Raw genomic sequence first — 14,109 nt, 5'->3', positions numbered from 1 at the left:
TTTTAGTGCCTGAGCAAACATGACAAGTTGGCAGGCCCGCGTGCCAGCTGCTGAAATTTGTTAATTAAAAGAAATGCAAAAATGACACGGGAGATAAATAAATTGAACTACTAAGCGAACTGAAAGTAAATGAACTAATTCCCTTTCAAGGCGAAATGGAGAAGCGACAGAGGGAGCTGGAGGCGCTGGTGTCCACCCAAAAGGAGCAACTGGGGCGCTATGAAAAGCGTCTAAAAGGTGAGACATAGATGAATTCGCAATGCAAATGGATTAATGAGCCCAATTTGTAGACGTGGTCACTGCCTACAAGGGTCTGCTTAAGGAGAAGGAGGCATTGGAGACGAGTCTGGCGGCGCATGCGGAGGCCACGGCGGTGGGCGAGTCCGGATCGCCGGCCAGGGAGTTGGAGTCCAAAAAAACCAGCACCGACTCTGCGGATGGAGCAACCGAGGGCGCTGCACCGGGTCCGCCTGCTCCCCCGGCCGAGGGTCAACTGCAGACCCAAATTATCACCCTGATGAACTCGCTGGCCACTCTTTCCGCTGAGAAATCCCGCATGGAGGCCTCCTTTCAGGCGGATAAAAAGCAACTGCGCAGCCAAATCGCCCAAAAGGAGCAGACCATTCAGGAGCTTAATACCCGGGCCAAGGAGCAGGCTGCTCGGGCCAAAAGCGACGTGGACGAGATCAAGGCCAAGTGGATCGTGGAGCGACAGGAGCGCGAGAAAGAGACCAACAACCAAATGCTCATGATCCGCGAACTGCAGAAACTCTATGCGGACGAGCGGCATCTAAAGGACAACATTGAGATGCAGTTAAACAACTTCAAGACCCAGTTCGCCAGCAACGAGGCAGAGAATAGCCGGCTACGGGAATTGCAATCCCAGCTAAAGGAGGCTCGCTCCCAGCTGAAACAGTTCCAGGCCAAGACCGAGCACTCTGCAGCAGCGTCAGCGAGTGCGGACAGCGCCGCTCTCCTTCAGCAAGTGCGCCTTGAGATGCAGCAACTGAAGGAGCAGCATGCAGTGGCCATTCGTCAGGAACAGCGTCGCGTGCTGCGTGCCGAGGAACAGAGTCGCAGGCAGGCGGCGCTGCACGAGGATCGCGTGGCCAGTCTAGAGGCACGCCTGGCGGAGCTCAGCACCACTGTCGGCAGCTACGACCGCCTGCGTCAGCAAGATCAGGACAGCATCCATGATTTGAAGCAGCAGCTGCAGGATCTAGAGCAGGCACATGTGCGTCCAACATCCAATTCAAGGGCGCTAAACGAAGATGTGGACGTAGCCACGCTGGTTGACGAGATGGTGCGCTTGAAGAAACTGCTTACCACAGCCAATGCCCGTTCTGCCAATCCACTGGATCTCGGGGAGATCCTATCATTTAGCGGCCAAACAGCTACCCGAGTCGAGAGTCACGCCCACTGCGAGCAACAGCTTCAGGGTGTGCAGCAAATGCTCGAGGCATCCAAGCAGCAGCGACAGCTACTCGAACAGAAGGTGCAGCTGCAGCACTCGCACATCCAAACGCTGCAGGAGAAGGTGCAGGTGCTCAATCGCAACATCGACGAGGCGGAAGTCGAACTAAAGCAGCAGGGCGAAAAGCTGCGCCTGGCATTGAAGAACGAACGAACCAAGTGGCAGGAAGCCAAGGCTGAACTGGAGAACGAGACGCGCTGCAAACTGAACGAGCTGGAACAGCTACTGCAGAAGCAGCGCCAGAGGTCACTGCAGCTGCTGGATGAGAAGGAGCAGGAGATTAAGACACTGCAGACCTCCTTCGAGGTCTTTCACTCGGCCAGCGGTGTGGGCAGCACACTGGCCACACCCACACTTGAAGCAGCTGCCGATTCCTTTCACTATTCCTCCGACACCGACAGCGTGGAGGGGGAGCAGCGGGAAAGAAAGCTAAAGGTGCGCTCCAAGAAAATGTCGATGGGCGAGAACTGCCACATGCTGCACTATGCCAACGAGTTGGCGCGCAAGGACATCGAAATCACGACACTGCGGAAAGCCAAATACGCCGCCGAGTCGACGCTGCGAAAGGCGATCCAGGACAAGGTGACATCTCAGCAGGAAATGCACGAGAAGATCGAGTGCCTCAAGGAGCAGGTGGACAGGTGCGTCGTTGTCGTTGTTATCGTTGTTGTCTTAGAAAGTCATGCCACGATCTCTACTCCCATTCTAGACTCGAACGTTGCAAGACGCGCGAGGGTGCCAATCTGGAGTACCTGAAGAACGTTATTATCAGCTACATTGTTACCCGGGACGCGGACGGCAAGCGTCACATGCTGAACGCCATCTCGGCGGTGCTCCAGTTCACCGCCGCAGAGATGCAGGCGATCAATGCATCATTCCAGAAGAAATAACATTCGTACTTTTGTTCAACAATCATGTGCAACATATTTAAAACCCTACAAACAGATCCTAAATAGATAACTAACTAAATCCGACGACTGGGTATTTGTCTAGGTGGGCAGCTAGCACGCCGGGAAACATGGCCAGGAACTTAAAGCGAGTGCCCATCTGGGCTGGATCCGTGAGCATCTCGTAGCCGGAGCGAATGATCTCCTGGTTTTCGGGCAGCGCATGTGCCAACAGTTGCTCCAGTCGAGCCTCACCCTGCATTCGCTGCAGGAACAGTCCCTGCTCCACGGGACCGCAGCAGTGGACATTTCCGCGTGTCTCGGCAATGTGCCGCACTAGCTTGAAGTCCACATCGGCCGTGAGATCAGCACTGCCCGGCTCCACCAGCGGATCGTGCAGCTTGTGCTGCTTGAAGGCCCGGAAAGTGTCGGTTTTCTCGCCAAAATGGCCATAATCCATGATTAGAGCGATGCCGCCATCCCGTTCGATGCGCTCGGCGAGCAGTCCCACCTGTCGTTCCGTCTCCAGGGAGTGCTCCAAACAGGATCGTGTCTCGCCGGGCAGCGGTCGATAAAGACTCGAAACGGGTGTTTGGCTACGTGAGAGCACATATCGGAAGCTAGCTTCTTGTGCGCCATCAGAGGATGCCACATCGATGAGCACCTCCTGCCACTTGCCATCTACGAGTTGGAGCTTGTGCACAGGCAGGGCGTCGAAGAACTCGTGGGCGAGAACTAGGGAGAATCCCTGGGGCACATCCTCTAGCCGACGGTGCCAGAATGCCTTCGTTCCACTGGCCGTTGTGCCCTCCTGGTAATGGGGCAACTGTGCGTCCTCCGGCAGGGTTTGGTGGGAGTAGCAGAAGCGCTGTGCCTGTGCCTTGCTCAGAAACGGACTGACCTCCACCATGTGCATTGAGAATTCGGCGTCCTGCTTGAACTTGGTGAGCACCTTCAGCACGTCCCTGGCCAGTGTGCCGCGACCCGGACCGAGCTCCACAAGTTGAAAGGGCGAGGGACTGCCCATTTTGCGCCACTCGCTCACCAGCCAAATTCCCACGAGCTGTGCAAAGGGATATGATGTTATGATGACAGGTTCTGATCAATGTGCTTATCTCACCTCTCCGAAGATCTGTGATATTTCCGGGGAGGTTATGAAGTCGCCCTCTCTGCCGAACACATCCCGGTTCATATAGTAGCCAGCTTGGGGATTAGTCAGCACTTCGCGCATGTACTCGGCCACAGGAATGGGTCCGGTGGACAGAATCTTGGCCCTCAGTTGCTTGGCCAGGCTGCCATGTCCGCTCTCCGCTTTGGAGGACGCCTCCGGCTGTTCCTTTGGCGGCTCCATCTTTGGAGTACCTGTGGCGCCCAGATTCGGACGACGGACGGACTTGTAGCTGTACCAGCGCCTGTTGCCGATCCTAAGAGCCTCGCGTAACATTTTGGGCCGGCGAAAAAGTTGCTACAAAAATAAATGAAATGTTTTCTGATTAGGTAGTGACCACTGGATACCCTGCATTTAATTTCAAATGATTATATAAAACGCTAGATGTTTTATTAAAAGGGTTTCTAGCACACAGATAATTTTAAATTCATTGTAGACAAATATAATTGAATTTAAGAACTGTATTCTTAAAGGTATATTTTTTTAATTATCACCAATAAATTGGAATACTTTATCCACAGTTACAGGGTGTATAAAGGGGGCTGCCCACTTGCTGGGCAAACAGCTGTTTGGATAGCACAAATCCGTTACTTACAGCAAACATAAATAATTAAAATTTATTCTTTTAGCACTCTTAAACTAAAATGTTACATATTAATCAAATTCCATTGTCCCATCAATCGAAGTCCATTCCATGCCTACATCGTCTGTGTGTTCTCGATGACCTTCTCGTTGTCGTAGATCTCCTTGGCGTAGCACAGGTTGGGGTAGTCGTAGGCAGCTCCATAACGGTTCTTGCACCCGGTGGTTGCCTTCTCTCCCGGAGTGTAGACAGGCTGACCCACAATGTTCGATGTGGCGAAGTTGCAGGTGAGTACGAAGTGGTTGTAAAAGTCCCGGGAGAAGCGCACCGCGGCACATCCCACATGGGTGTTCTTCTCGGCCACCGCGATGGTGAACTTGGTCACCGCCTTGTTGGGAAGCTCCTCCGGGAAGCTGGCGAGGATCTCGGGAGATGCATTCGAGCGCTCAGCAAACCAGTTCTCGATCTGCTCCTTTATTATTTCCGCATCGGTGTACTCCGTCTCGGCTCCGCTGTACTGGAACACGGCGTTGTTCTGGCCGGCGTAGGCGAATCTCTCGGTGCTGCGACATTTATCTGGCAGGGACTCACAGGTCTTTACGTTCAGCAAGGCCAGATGGGAGAGCTCCTCGCACCAGGACATCTTGGCCATGCGAACAGCCTTGGGTAGTCCTTCTATTTTGCCTCCAGCCACGTTGTTGCGCAACTCGTTGAAGAGATTGAGGATGAGTTTGTGGTGCGGCTCGATCTTCACCTCACGCACGTCCTTGGGACAATTTTCACTGAAATTCTGGGCGAGAATGGGTGAGCACCAACAGGTTTTGGCCAGCTATCACTACTTACTCCCTTGTTGTTGCAGGCTATGTGCTTGTCCAGGCACGTGGGCAGAGCACAATAGTCCGCTGCAAGGCTTATTCCCAGCAGGGAAGTAAGCAAAATCAGAGACTTAATGGCCATCTTCAGCGTTGGTTTTGGACTGAGGCTTAGCTACCCAAAGTACCCTATTTATAGGATAGCTGTGGGGGGTTTTTACCAAGTAACCGGAGAGGAATTGTAGCCAAGTATTGTTACAGCTGCATTCCCATGAATGTCTGGTCACGATGGAGTAGTTTACCCATACTCGAGTGTCATATAAAAGCAGAACTATAGACTACGGACAATCAGTTGCCAAGAGTCAGTGGCATTGTAGCAATGCTCTCCGTAGGAACTACGATGCTAACCTGCTGATCCGGAGGACACCCAATTATTCTAGCAAATCACATCGAACTCAATTGGCGATTTCTAATCTCTTTTGCTATAAATGTTCTACGAGTGTTTAAGTTTGGTGGTACTCTTTTATTGTAGATAAACTATTTACTAGTGTCCTAATATTATTTTACTTTTAGCTCTAAGGAGGTATAATAAATAACAATTTAGCCTGGGTATGTACATATATTAAACTATCATGAGAAATAAACTAATGATTCCACCTCCTAATCAACATTAATCGATTGTAAAATCTGTGACGTGGTCTTTTCCCATTAGATGCAATTGAAAAGATTAATGAGTCAGCTTAGCCAAAATCTGTTTATTGATCGCTGCCCTACCGCAGCAGTTGGTGGTAGAAGCGAGCAGACAATTGAACGCGGACACGACATTTTGTTTAAGCACTGGTGGTGGTGGCGGCGGCAGCAGCAGCGGTGGTAGCGGCAGCCTCCTCCTTGAGACGATCCTTCTTGAGCGGTCCCATGAAGGCCAGCTTGTCGGCAGGGGTCTGGAAGCGACCGTGACCCATCTTGGACGAGGTGTCGATGAACTTGAGCTTGATCTGCTCCAGGGCAGAGCGCTTGGTGTGCTTCAGCAGGGACTTGCGCAGGGTGATGATGCGCTTCTTGGAGCCGATGCAGCAGCCCTTGATCATGACGAAGTCGTTGTTGACCTCACCGTAGTGGGGGAAGCCACCCATGGGCGTGATGCTCTTGTCGGTCAGATCGTACTCGGTGGAGGCGTTGTTCTTGATGACCTGCAAAAGCAAAGCGATACATTCTGGATCAGATTACTGTGGTCTTGCGGCAGGGGGATTCAGGATTTAATCTTATGTAGCTGAAGATCTGTTATCAGTCCTATCATTATAAATATCATGGTTCATCAAGTTTTTTTTGTTTCGATGTCGATATTATTTTTAAGGTTTTATCATCACAAAAACAGATTTCTTCTACAGCCCGATTAAAGTGGAATGGTGGGAATAATGGGTACTGGTGCTTACCTTGCCGTCCTTGGTGTGGATGCCAGCGCCGATGCGGTAGATCTTCTTGTTGATCTCGGTACGGTGGTGGTAACCCTTCTGACCGGCACGGGCCACGGTGGTGGACACACGCGACGGATGCCAGGCACCAATACAGGCCACCTTGCGCAGACCCTTGTGCGTCTTGCGGGGCAGCTTCTTGGTGTGCCAACGCGAGGTGACACCCTTGAAACCCTTACCCTTGGTCACACCAACGCAGTCGATCATCTCGTCCTGGCCGAAGACGTTGCTGACCTGGATGGGCTTCTCCAAATGCTCGCGAGCCCACTTGACCTTGTCCTCGATGGAGCCGCCGTTCAGCTGGATCTCCATGACATGGGCCTTCTTTTGGCGCTGCTTGATCAAGCGGATCTACAGGCAAATAGAGAAAAAGTACACAACAGGTTAGTTTCATCCACCTTGTGGTATTGGAAATTGGGACTGTACGTGATATGGTTTAACCGCGCTATCATCGCCTGAACGGCTCCGCACCGTTACTGGAATATATCAAGTCCCGCCACCCGAGGGGCAGATTGCTCTGCGACGTTGCATCCCTAAACCGTGCATTGAAAACCACAGCGCGAATGCTTTTTAGGCCAGGCGCACCAAAGGCACCGAGCCCGAGGACCCAGCACCAGTGGCGCAACAAGGCCAAGGACGTCGGGAAATATGGAATACATAATTGAAATTGATATTTACCTGCGAGTGGGCAATCACACGGATCACCTTGCAGTAGCGCAGCATCTTGCGGAAGTCATTCTCGATGCTCTTCTTGCCGAGATCATCGGTCCACTTCTTGCTGGCCTTGGTGAATGCCTTCTTCTTGCTCTTGTACCTGATATGGACGATGGTCAAGTTGGAGACGCAGTGGTCAGAAACGAGCGTAATGTAGCAATCCATTGGGGTGTCGCAACAACTCCAACTTCTTAGCCGCGCTGTTTATGTGGGGCGAGATAGAACAGGAAGTGCGCCTCATCGCAAACGAATGGCGAGCGGAGATGCAGTCTTCCTTGTCATGCTCACTCGTCAGGCAATTTCAATTAACCAGGGGCTTGCTTGTGCGCCCCATGATCAAGATTAACCTGACAGCTCACACAACGTTTAGCGATTTGAAAAGCTCTCTCAGCAAGCTGATCGAAGAACTTTATGATTTTGTTTTACATTTAATAGGGGTCTATATTACACGAGGGAATCACTGTTGATCGGAAGTTCGCACACACACAAAACAGCGCACTGGTTGATTTATACTTCAAAAAACAATAGATATTGTATTGCAGCAAAATCAATCGCTTATTTTCTAAGAGGCCGATCAGAAGGAAGGCAGCAGATGGTAAAAGGCTTCTCAACAATAATTTGCTCATTCAGATACCATCGTTTCATCATCCAGACTCGAGTAGAAAGCACGTGTCGGCTGCCATTTTGTGTGTGTGTACACCCGGTGCAAAGAAAATGGCGACAAATGGAGTAGGAAGAACGACCACGTGGTCCTCGGATACATACCAGTTCTTGTAGAAGCGACGACGGCACTCCTCGGAGAGATGCTGGGCCCAAACGTTGACCAGGGCACGCAGACCGAAGGGAGTCTCGATGTAGCCGACAGCACCGACCACAATCATGGGCGGGGTCTCCAGAACGGTGACGGCCTCGACCACCTCCTTCTTGTTGATCTCTGCAAGAGAAAGAAAAGCCATTAATACCGAGTAATGGTATTCCCTAAGAGAAATCATCTACAGAGTGGGCTTGGTCAGTCCGCCCTAGTTGAGATAATCACGGTTAATCATATGTGTTCTAACCATAAATCTTCTAGTATACTCATCATGGAAAGTAGTTGTTAGTTGATAGAGGTGGATGCTGGTACTTACTGGAGCCAGGACGATCGGCCTCGCGCACAATGTGGGTCATGCCGGCCTTGTAGCCGATGAAGCAGGTCAGATGGACTGGCTTGCTGGCGTCATCCTTGGGGAAGGCCTTAACCTTACCGCGATGGCGAGCTGAGCGCTTCTTGGGGTAGAAGGCCATGGAGCCATGGCGGGGTGCCGAGAACTTACGATGAGACTGCAAAATGAATGGAGAAAATCCATTAGCACAATGCGTTTCTGCACTTTGAGGTTAGGTGAACACGTGGATGTTGCAAGTGCAAATTATGCATTAAAATTACGCTTTGTTTGTATTAGTTACATTTAGAGTGATTATAACGCTACTGTTTCCAAACTAATCAATTATTTAACTTGCAATCATCCATCTTTTTGACACATCACATAGTAATATAATTTATTTTATCCGATCGAGATGCTCACCATGTCTGTTCTCTTCAGACGTGTAAAACGGAAAAGAAACGATTCCGACTTCCGTCTCGTTATATAGTGTGTAGTGTGCCCAGTGGTAACTTTGCTGAGAAATACACGTTTGGTATATTTTTTGAGATGGGTTTAAGGTCACTTTTCGCAGTACGGTAACACTGCTCGCCATGGATTTTGAGGGATGCCACCCTCATACGTTCTTAACACGGGTTACTTTTTAGTTGGGACACCAACCATGCAATGTTGTGCAGCACTGAAATGTTCAATTCTCCAATTTATTTTTGTTACTTATCACGCAGGCTCTCAAAAATTATCAATAGTTAAAACAAAATTCATAGAATACCATTTTACTTGTTAAATAATAACCAAATTGCTGTAAACAGGAAAATCAAAGATTTTTTCGCACCATTAAACAAAGGAATTTTTGTCTGCCCCACGCACCGCCACACTGGCGCGGCGTTTTGGCGCATTTTGCGTTTGGTAGTGTTGGTGCGAAAAATAAAAATACAAAATACGAAATTAGCAATGTCGACGCTGGAGCTGTGCGAAAAGTATTTTGGGACGCGCGATGTGTACAAGCTAATGGAGCTGGCCCGGGGCGCCGGCGAGAAGGAGGTGAAGAAGGCATACCACAAGCTCTCGCTGCTCGTTCATCCCGATCGAGTGCCGGAGGAGCAGAAGGCGGAGTCCACCGAGAAGTTCAAGGTGCTATCGAAGCTCTACCAGGTGCTTACCGACACGCAGAAGCGGGCGCTGTACGACGAGCAGGGCGTGATCGACGACGACGATGAGAGCGAGTCCAAGCTGTCGTCGTGGCTGGAGTTGTGGAGCAAAATCTTCAAGCCCATCACCGAGGAGGATATCAACAACTATGAAAAGGAGTATGTGGAATCGGAGCTGGAGCGCACCGATCTGAAAAAGGCGTATCTGGGCGGCAAGGGTTGCATCAACTATCTGATGAACCATGTGCCCTTCATGAAGGTGGAGGACGAGCCGCGCATTCAGAAGATCGTTCAGGATATGATTGCCAGCGGCGAGGTGCCCGAGTACAAGATCTTTACCGAGGAGCCGGCAGCCAAGCGCAAGAAGCGCCACCAGAAGTACGCGCGCGAATTCAAGGAGGCCAAGGTGATCAAGGAGCGTTTGAAGCGCCGCCAGAAGGAGAAGGACGACCAGGATTTAGCCGACAACGGTGGCGATTTGCAGCAAATGATCCTGGCACGTCGCAATCAGCGCGAGTCAAACTTTGGCTCCCTAATGGACCGCCTGATGGAGAAGTACGGCAACGAGGACGACTCCGACACTGTTGACTTCAGCGCCTTCGAGAAGAAGAAAAAGAAGTCCAAGAAGCCCGCCGCCAAGCAGGAGACCAAACCGAAGCTCAATGGAGTCAAGGCGGGCCGTGTGGAGAAGGGCAAAAACTAGTGCCGTCCTCCACTGCTCATCGTGCGCTCCTTAATATATATTTATCGTGTAGTTTAGGCTTAGTTACTCATATGTATTTATCCATGTACGTATACTTGTATTTTTCGCTAGATTAATACTAAGTGGACATAGAAATGCGCTACCATTATTACCCAAAAGTTTTCCTTGGTTCGCAAGAAAATCAAATCAAATAAAAGAATACAACGTTATCACTGCGAAATGCTGCTATTCTGATATAAAAAAATTACATTTTTTTCAATTACTAATGAAATACAGTGTGTGTGTGTGTGTTTGTGGGTTAAATAAAGCAGAGTTTTTGTAAGAACATCAAATAAACGTAGTTTTCTGAATTTTGCAATTTCAAATAACTGTTGCATTTTGTGACGTCATCGATGTAACCACCTCGAATTGTTGGCATCGTGGCAGCGCAACATTTGGTCACACTGCCGGATTATTTAATATAAACATTGCGCACTTTATTCTAAAAATATGCGATGTGCCGTGCCCAATTGCCGAAATTTCTCTGACTGCCGCTCCAAAAGGAATGCGGCTCAGCAGCAACGCTTGGGCTTCTTCCGCTTCCCCAAGTGCCCGGATACGTTTAAGGCTTGGCTAGCATTCTGCGGCTACACGGAGGAGTCCTTGAAATTGAAGAATCCCTGCATTTGCATCGAACATTTCAAGGATGAGGACATCGAGGGATCCCTGAAATTCGAAATGGGTGAGTTCCATGTGTGAGCCGCTAAAAATGTCCAACTGAGTCCTTGTCTTTCGCTCAGGATTGGCAAAAAAGCGCACTTTGCGACCAGGTGCAGTTCCCTGCGTGAACAAAAGCCAGGAAAGTGGATCGGATAGAGCCCGTAAGGAGAGGTCACAGCGCCGCAGAAACCAGGAGCTAGTGGCTGAGCTATTGGCGGAGGAGGAGGCCAAGCTAATCCACCCGGAGGCTACTTCATTTGAGCAGGATAGTGTGTATTTATCGGAAACTGTAACCATGGAATTGGATCCACTTTCGGGCGAGGAAAAGTTGGAAGAGCTGCAAAAGTGCCGCACATGCTACAATGACTTCACCGCTGACTTCAGGGCCAAGGATCTCTTTGACCCGGCCAACAGTGTCCTGCTCTTTCACATCGAAGTCATAAGTGGTGTCTGGGTTGGTTATTCGTACATTTTATAGAGCAAAATAACATGTATTGCGTCAAAAATCTTTTAGATCAGTCACAAACCAGACGAGCCGCGCCTCATGTGCCCTGCGTGTAAATCGGCCCTGGATCAGGCCATCGATTTCCGGGAGATGTGCATCAGCACCGAGCTCAAGCTCAGCCAAGCCAAGCCCTCAACTGATGAAGTGCAGATCGAGGCTGAGAATGAGAATCCAATATCATCGGATCACGATTTGATATCTGATACGGAGAACACTAATGTGGAAGAGATTGAAGATGCAGGTGGAGATCATGTTGAAGATGAAGCGACATCAGATGACCAAACAAGTCAAGAGGCAGTCGACGAAGTCGCTGAATCGCCCGCCGCCCAGGATCCACTCAGTGTGGCTCTGGGGGCCAAGATCTTTAAGGAGCTATTAGATCAATATACAGGGAAGGAAAAAGCAAGACTCAGGAAGGGAGCACCAATCGCGAGTAAGCCCAAAGCTAAGGAAAAGGCAGCTGGTGAACAGAAACCGAAGCGCAGTGCCAACCCAAAGACCAAAGAAGAGAGGAATCTTATACGGCGCGCCCAGCTACGCGCCAAGCCGCCGAACTTTGTGTGCGATCAGTGCGGCCAGGCGTTCCGCATGTCACACAATTTGCGCATCCACATGCTGCGGCACACTCGCACCAAGAACTACCAGTGCACCGAATGTCCAAAGACATTCTACGACGCCTACATGCGCAACATGCACATACGCATCCGTCATCGGGGAGAAACTCCCTTCGCCTGCGGCTTCTGCAGCGAAACATTCGCCTATCCCGGAGCTCGCCAAAAGCACGAGAGGTGAGTGGTAAATGTACACAACTAACATGCATGCATCAACTTTCTTTTGTACTTATGGCCATCCATTTCAGCGAGGTCCACAATGCGGCGCCTCGTCTCATTGTGAAGCGCATCAATCCCAAGCCCATGCCCAAGCCTCGAGAAAGTGTGCGATATCAGTGCAAGCTGTGCCAAAAGCACTACGCCTCCAAGTACGCCCTGGGCTGGCATATCAAATCGCACACCGATGCGAACGCCTACAAGTGCCAGCGGTGCAGCAAGAGCTACTCGGATCCCAACAAGCTCAAGCGCCACGAGATGACGCACGAGAAGAGGCCGCTCCAGTGCGACGTCTGCTTGAAGGGATTCTATCAGCGGACGCGGCTGCGGGAGCACGAGCTCATTCACACCGGCGAACGTCCATATTGGTGGGTGTTCTCGAGCTTTTAGATCATTAGTTTCCTAATTAATATAATTGTGCTTGTTAATCATTACAGGTGCGAGGTTTGCAATGTTAACTTTCGCTACAAGTACAACATGAAAAGCCATGCGAACAGTAAAATGCATCAGGATAATGCTCGCAAATTGGGCGTAGTACAAATTGTTGCAACCGAATGAAATGCGTGCTTCTTTTTCAATTTTCACTTAGTTGGATTTATGAATTAATGGCGGTTGGATTTGATTTTCTTTTCTTTCTTCGTTCGTTTTCGATGTGACTGGAAGAGTTGATGTGCTGAGTAAAGTTGCCGGCGCGCAGGAACCAGAGATCGCACACCTCGCAGCTGAGAAGTACGGGGAAATTAGATAGAATAATGCGAAATTACTAAGAGCAACTCACTGGAAAGTGCGCTCGCCCTTCTTGATGATCTCCCACTTGGATTGCGGCGCTCGTCCCTTCTTGCAGGCCTCCCTGTAAAATGATTATAATCATTTATAATTCGTAGCTTTAACTGCTGCGTAGGACGCACCTTTCATGTCTCACGCGCGAGCTGTTCGTGCTGTACTCCAGGCCGCAGAAGGTGCAGGCGTAGGGACCCTCCGTGTGCTTCAGCTGGTGGCGCCGCAGCAGGTGGAGCGTGTAGCACTTCTGGTGGCACTGGTCGCACTCGAACGGCTTGGTGCCCGTGTGCCGCAGCAGATGGACATGGAGATTGCTGGTGTCTTTGAATTGCCGGCCGCAGTGCTCGCAGATGCAGGGCTTGGCGCTGGGTCCATTGCGGTCCACAATACGCTTTGGCTGCTTATCATCGATGACTTTTACATGGATCAGCTTTCGGCCCACGCGCATTGTGTGCTTCTTGGACTTTATTTTGGCCGTGTTCTTGCTTCTTCGCTGTGCTGGCTCGTTGGTAGTGGTCGCCACTTCAGTCTGTGCCTCTCCATAGTCCTCGGGAAGGGGTAGGATGTCCTCACCCGGTGCATTGCCATAGCTAAGAGCTTGTTCAAGCTGATTTTCGGGATACGGCGCTTGTGGGTCCTCTTCCATTTGCAACTGGATGGGTTCTATTTTGATGTCACTGGCCGACATCAGCTCGTCAATGCCCAGCGGATCCGGAGCAGCTGCCTGCTGGACGCGAAGTTGCTCCATGGCCGCTGGAGCCTCGCCGAGATTCATTCTCCTCCGCCGCCTGGCGAAGTACTTCTCGATCTTGGCACAACGCCGCCGGAACTTTTGCACCTGGCTGAGCAGCACCTGGCAGTCCGTACATATGTGATTGGGCAAATCCTGGACATTCTGCAGCTGTAAGATGGGAAACAATCGCTGGTTGGATACGGAAACTACTGAGTGGAATTGTTCACTTACCCAGCAATTTGTGATGGAACGGACGCACTGCAGCAACTTTCGGCCCGCAGGCGTGAAGATCTGAAGGCATTCATCGGCCACGACGGTCTTGCCGCAGGTGCGGCAGAACTCCTTCATTTTATGCAATTGATTTGCCAATTATTTAAATTTATTTGTTTGACATGCGTAGGAGTGTGACCGTTGCTCAGAATGACAAAATACACTTTGAATGCGCAACGGGCACCTTTATCCAAA

General features: G+C 50.4%; 7 protein-coding genes and 5 non-coding genes across 17 annotated transcripts; 4 read left to right on the top strand and 8 right to left on the bottom strand.

The window, feature by feature from the left end:
• The first annotated feature begins 4 nt into the window (after nt 1-4).
• Nucleotides 5-2,447, top strand: GCC88 (GRIP and coiled-coil domain containing 88 kDa). Its single transcript, NM_141798.3, has 3 exons — nt 5-237; nt 291-2,115; nt 2,184-2,447. The coding sequence occupies exons 1-3, from the start codon at nt 156-158 to the stop codon at nt 2,362-2,364; spliced, it is 2,088 nt and encodes a 695-aa protein (NP_650055.1). The 5' UTR covers nt 5-155; the 3' UTR covers nt 2,365-2,447.
• Nucleotides 2,378-3,843, bottom strand: CG17726 (uncharacterized protein). The gene is made up of 2 exons (NM_141797.4): nt 3,482-3,843; nt 2,378-3,424 (listed from the first exon to the last, which is right to left on the bottom strand). Exons 1-2 carry the CDS (start codon nt 3,803-3,805, stop codon nt 2,435-2,437), a joined length of 1,314 nt encoding a protein of 437 aa, NP_650054.2. The 5' UTR covers nt 3,806-3,843; the 3' UTR covers nt 2,378-2,434.
• An 80-nt stretch (nt 3,844-3,923) lies between these two features.
• On the bottom strand, nt 3,924-5,085 carry scpr-C (SCP-containing protein C). Of its 2 annotated transcripts, none has more exons than NM_001300353.1 (2): nt 4,956-5,085; nt 3,924-4,902 (listed from the first exon to the last, which is right to left on the bottom strand). In NM_001300353.1, the coding sequence occupies exons 1-2, from the start codon at nt 5,067-5,069 to the stop codon at nt 4,228-4,230; spliced, it is 789 nt and encodes a 262-aa protein (NP_001287282.1). In that variant the 5' UTR covers nt 5,070-5,085; the 3' UTR covers nt 3,924-4,227. The 2 variants fall into 2 exon arrangements, with proteins under 2 accessions (NP_001287282.1, NP_650053.1); NM_141796.2 differs by having other exon boundaries at nt 4,123-4,902.
• A 346-nt stretch (nt 5,086-5,431) lies between these two features.
• On the bottom strand, nt 5,432-8,711 carry RpL3 (Ribosomal protein L3). Of its 4 annotated transcripts, none has more exons than NM_169378.2 (6): nt 8,673-8,711; nt 8,238-8,430; nt 7,876-8,044; nt 7,075-7,210; nt 6,358-6,747; nt 5,432-6,114 (listed from the first exon to the last, which is right to left on the bottom strand). In NM_169378.2, exons 1-6 carry the CDS (start codon nt 8,673-8,675, stop codon nt 5,755-5,757), a joined length of 1,251 nt encoding a protein of 416 aa, NP_731548.2. In that variant the 5' UTR covers nt 8,676-8,711; the 3' UTR covers nt 5,432-5,754. The 4 variants fall into 4 exon arrangements, with proteins under 4 accessions (NP_731548.2, NP_731550.2, NP_524316.1 ...); NM_169380.2 differs by having other exon boundaries at nt 5,661-6,114; nt 7,075-7,517; NM_079592.3 differs by having other exon boundaries at nt 5,661-6,114.
• snoRNA:Me28S-G2017 lies at nt 6,205-6,297 on the bottom strand. Its single transcript, NR_003894.1, has one exon. It is a non-coding gene; the product is annotated as a snoRNA:Me28S-G2017 (small nucleolar RNA).
• Nucleotides 6,815-7,034, bottom strand: snoRNA:Psi28S-291. The gene has a single exon (NR_002496.2). It is a non-coding gene; the product is annotated as a snoRNA:Psi28S-291 (small nucleolar RNA).
• On the top strand, nt 7,576-8,191 carry asRNA:CR31144 (antisense RNA:CR31144). The gene is made up of 2 exons (NR_037759.1): nt 7,576-7,705; nt 7,763-8,191.
• snoRNA:Me18S-A425 lies at nt 7,681-7,764 on the bottom strand. The gene has a single exon (NR_003893.1). It is a non-coding gene; the product is annotated as a snoRNA:Me18S-A425 (small nucleolar RNA).
• snoRNA:Me18S-C1096 lies at nt 8,116-8,200 on the bottom strand. Its single transcript, NR_003892.1, has one exon. It is a non-coding gene; the product is annotated as a snoRNA:Me18S-C1096 (small nucleolar RNA).
• A 254-nt stretch (nt 8,712-8,965) lies between the features above and the next one.
• On the top strand, nt 8,966-10,337 carry CG6693 (uncharacterized protein). 2 transcript variants are annotated; one of them, NM_141795.3, is made up of 1 exon: nt 8,966-10,337. In NM_141795.3, the coding sequence occupies exon 1, from the start codon at nt 9,201-9,203 to the stop codon at nt 10,098-10,100; it is 900 nt and encodes a 299-aa protein (NP_650052.1). In that variant the 5' UTR covers nt 8,966-9,200; the 3' UTR covers nt 10,101-10,337. The 2 variants fall into 2 exon arrangements, with proteins under 2 accessions (NP_650052.1, NP_001262473.1); NM_001275544.1 differs by having other exon boundaries at nt 9,088-10,337.
• Nucleotides 10,338-10,540: 203 nt separating this feature from the next.
• Nucleotides 10,541-12,707, top strand: CG6689 (uncharacterized protein). Its single transcript, NM_141794.2, has 5 exons — nt 10,541-10,821; nt 10,880-11,253; nt 11,314-12,092; nt 12,164-12,499; nt 12,569-12,707. The coding sequence occupies exons 1-5, from the start codon at nt 10,590-10,592 to the stop codon at nt 12,687-12,689; spliced, it is 1,842 nt and encodes a 613-aa protein (NP_650051.1). The 5' UTR covers nt 10,541-10,589; the 3' UTR covers nt 12,690-12,707.
• Nucleotides 12,707-14,070, bottom strand: CG4820 (uncharacterized protein). Its single transcript, NM_001104278.2, has 4 exons — nt 13,876-14,070; nt 13,040-13,812; nt 12,910-12,981; nt 12,707-12,853 (listed from the first exon to the last, which is right to left on the bottom strand). The coding sequence occupies exons 1-4, from the start codon at nt 13,990-13,992 to the stop codon at nt 12,727-12,729; spliced, it is 1,089 nt and encodes a 362-aa protein (NP_001097748.1). The 5' UTR covers nt 13,993-14,070; the 3' UTR covers nt 12,707-12,726.
• Between the last annotated feature and the right edge of the window lie 39 nt (nt 14,071-14,109).

The sequence above is a fragment of the Drosophila melanogaster genome, chromosome 3R, assembly GCF_000001215.4.
Source record: "Drosophila melanogaster chromosome 3R".
Lineage (NCBI taxonomy): Eukaryota > Metazoa > Arthropoda > Insecta > Diptera > Drosophilidae > Drosophila > Drosophila melanogaster.
Note: the sequence above shows the minus strand (reverse complement) of the source record. Positions and strands in the feature narration are given on the sequence as shown.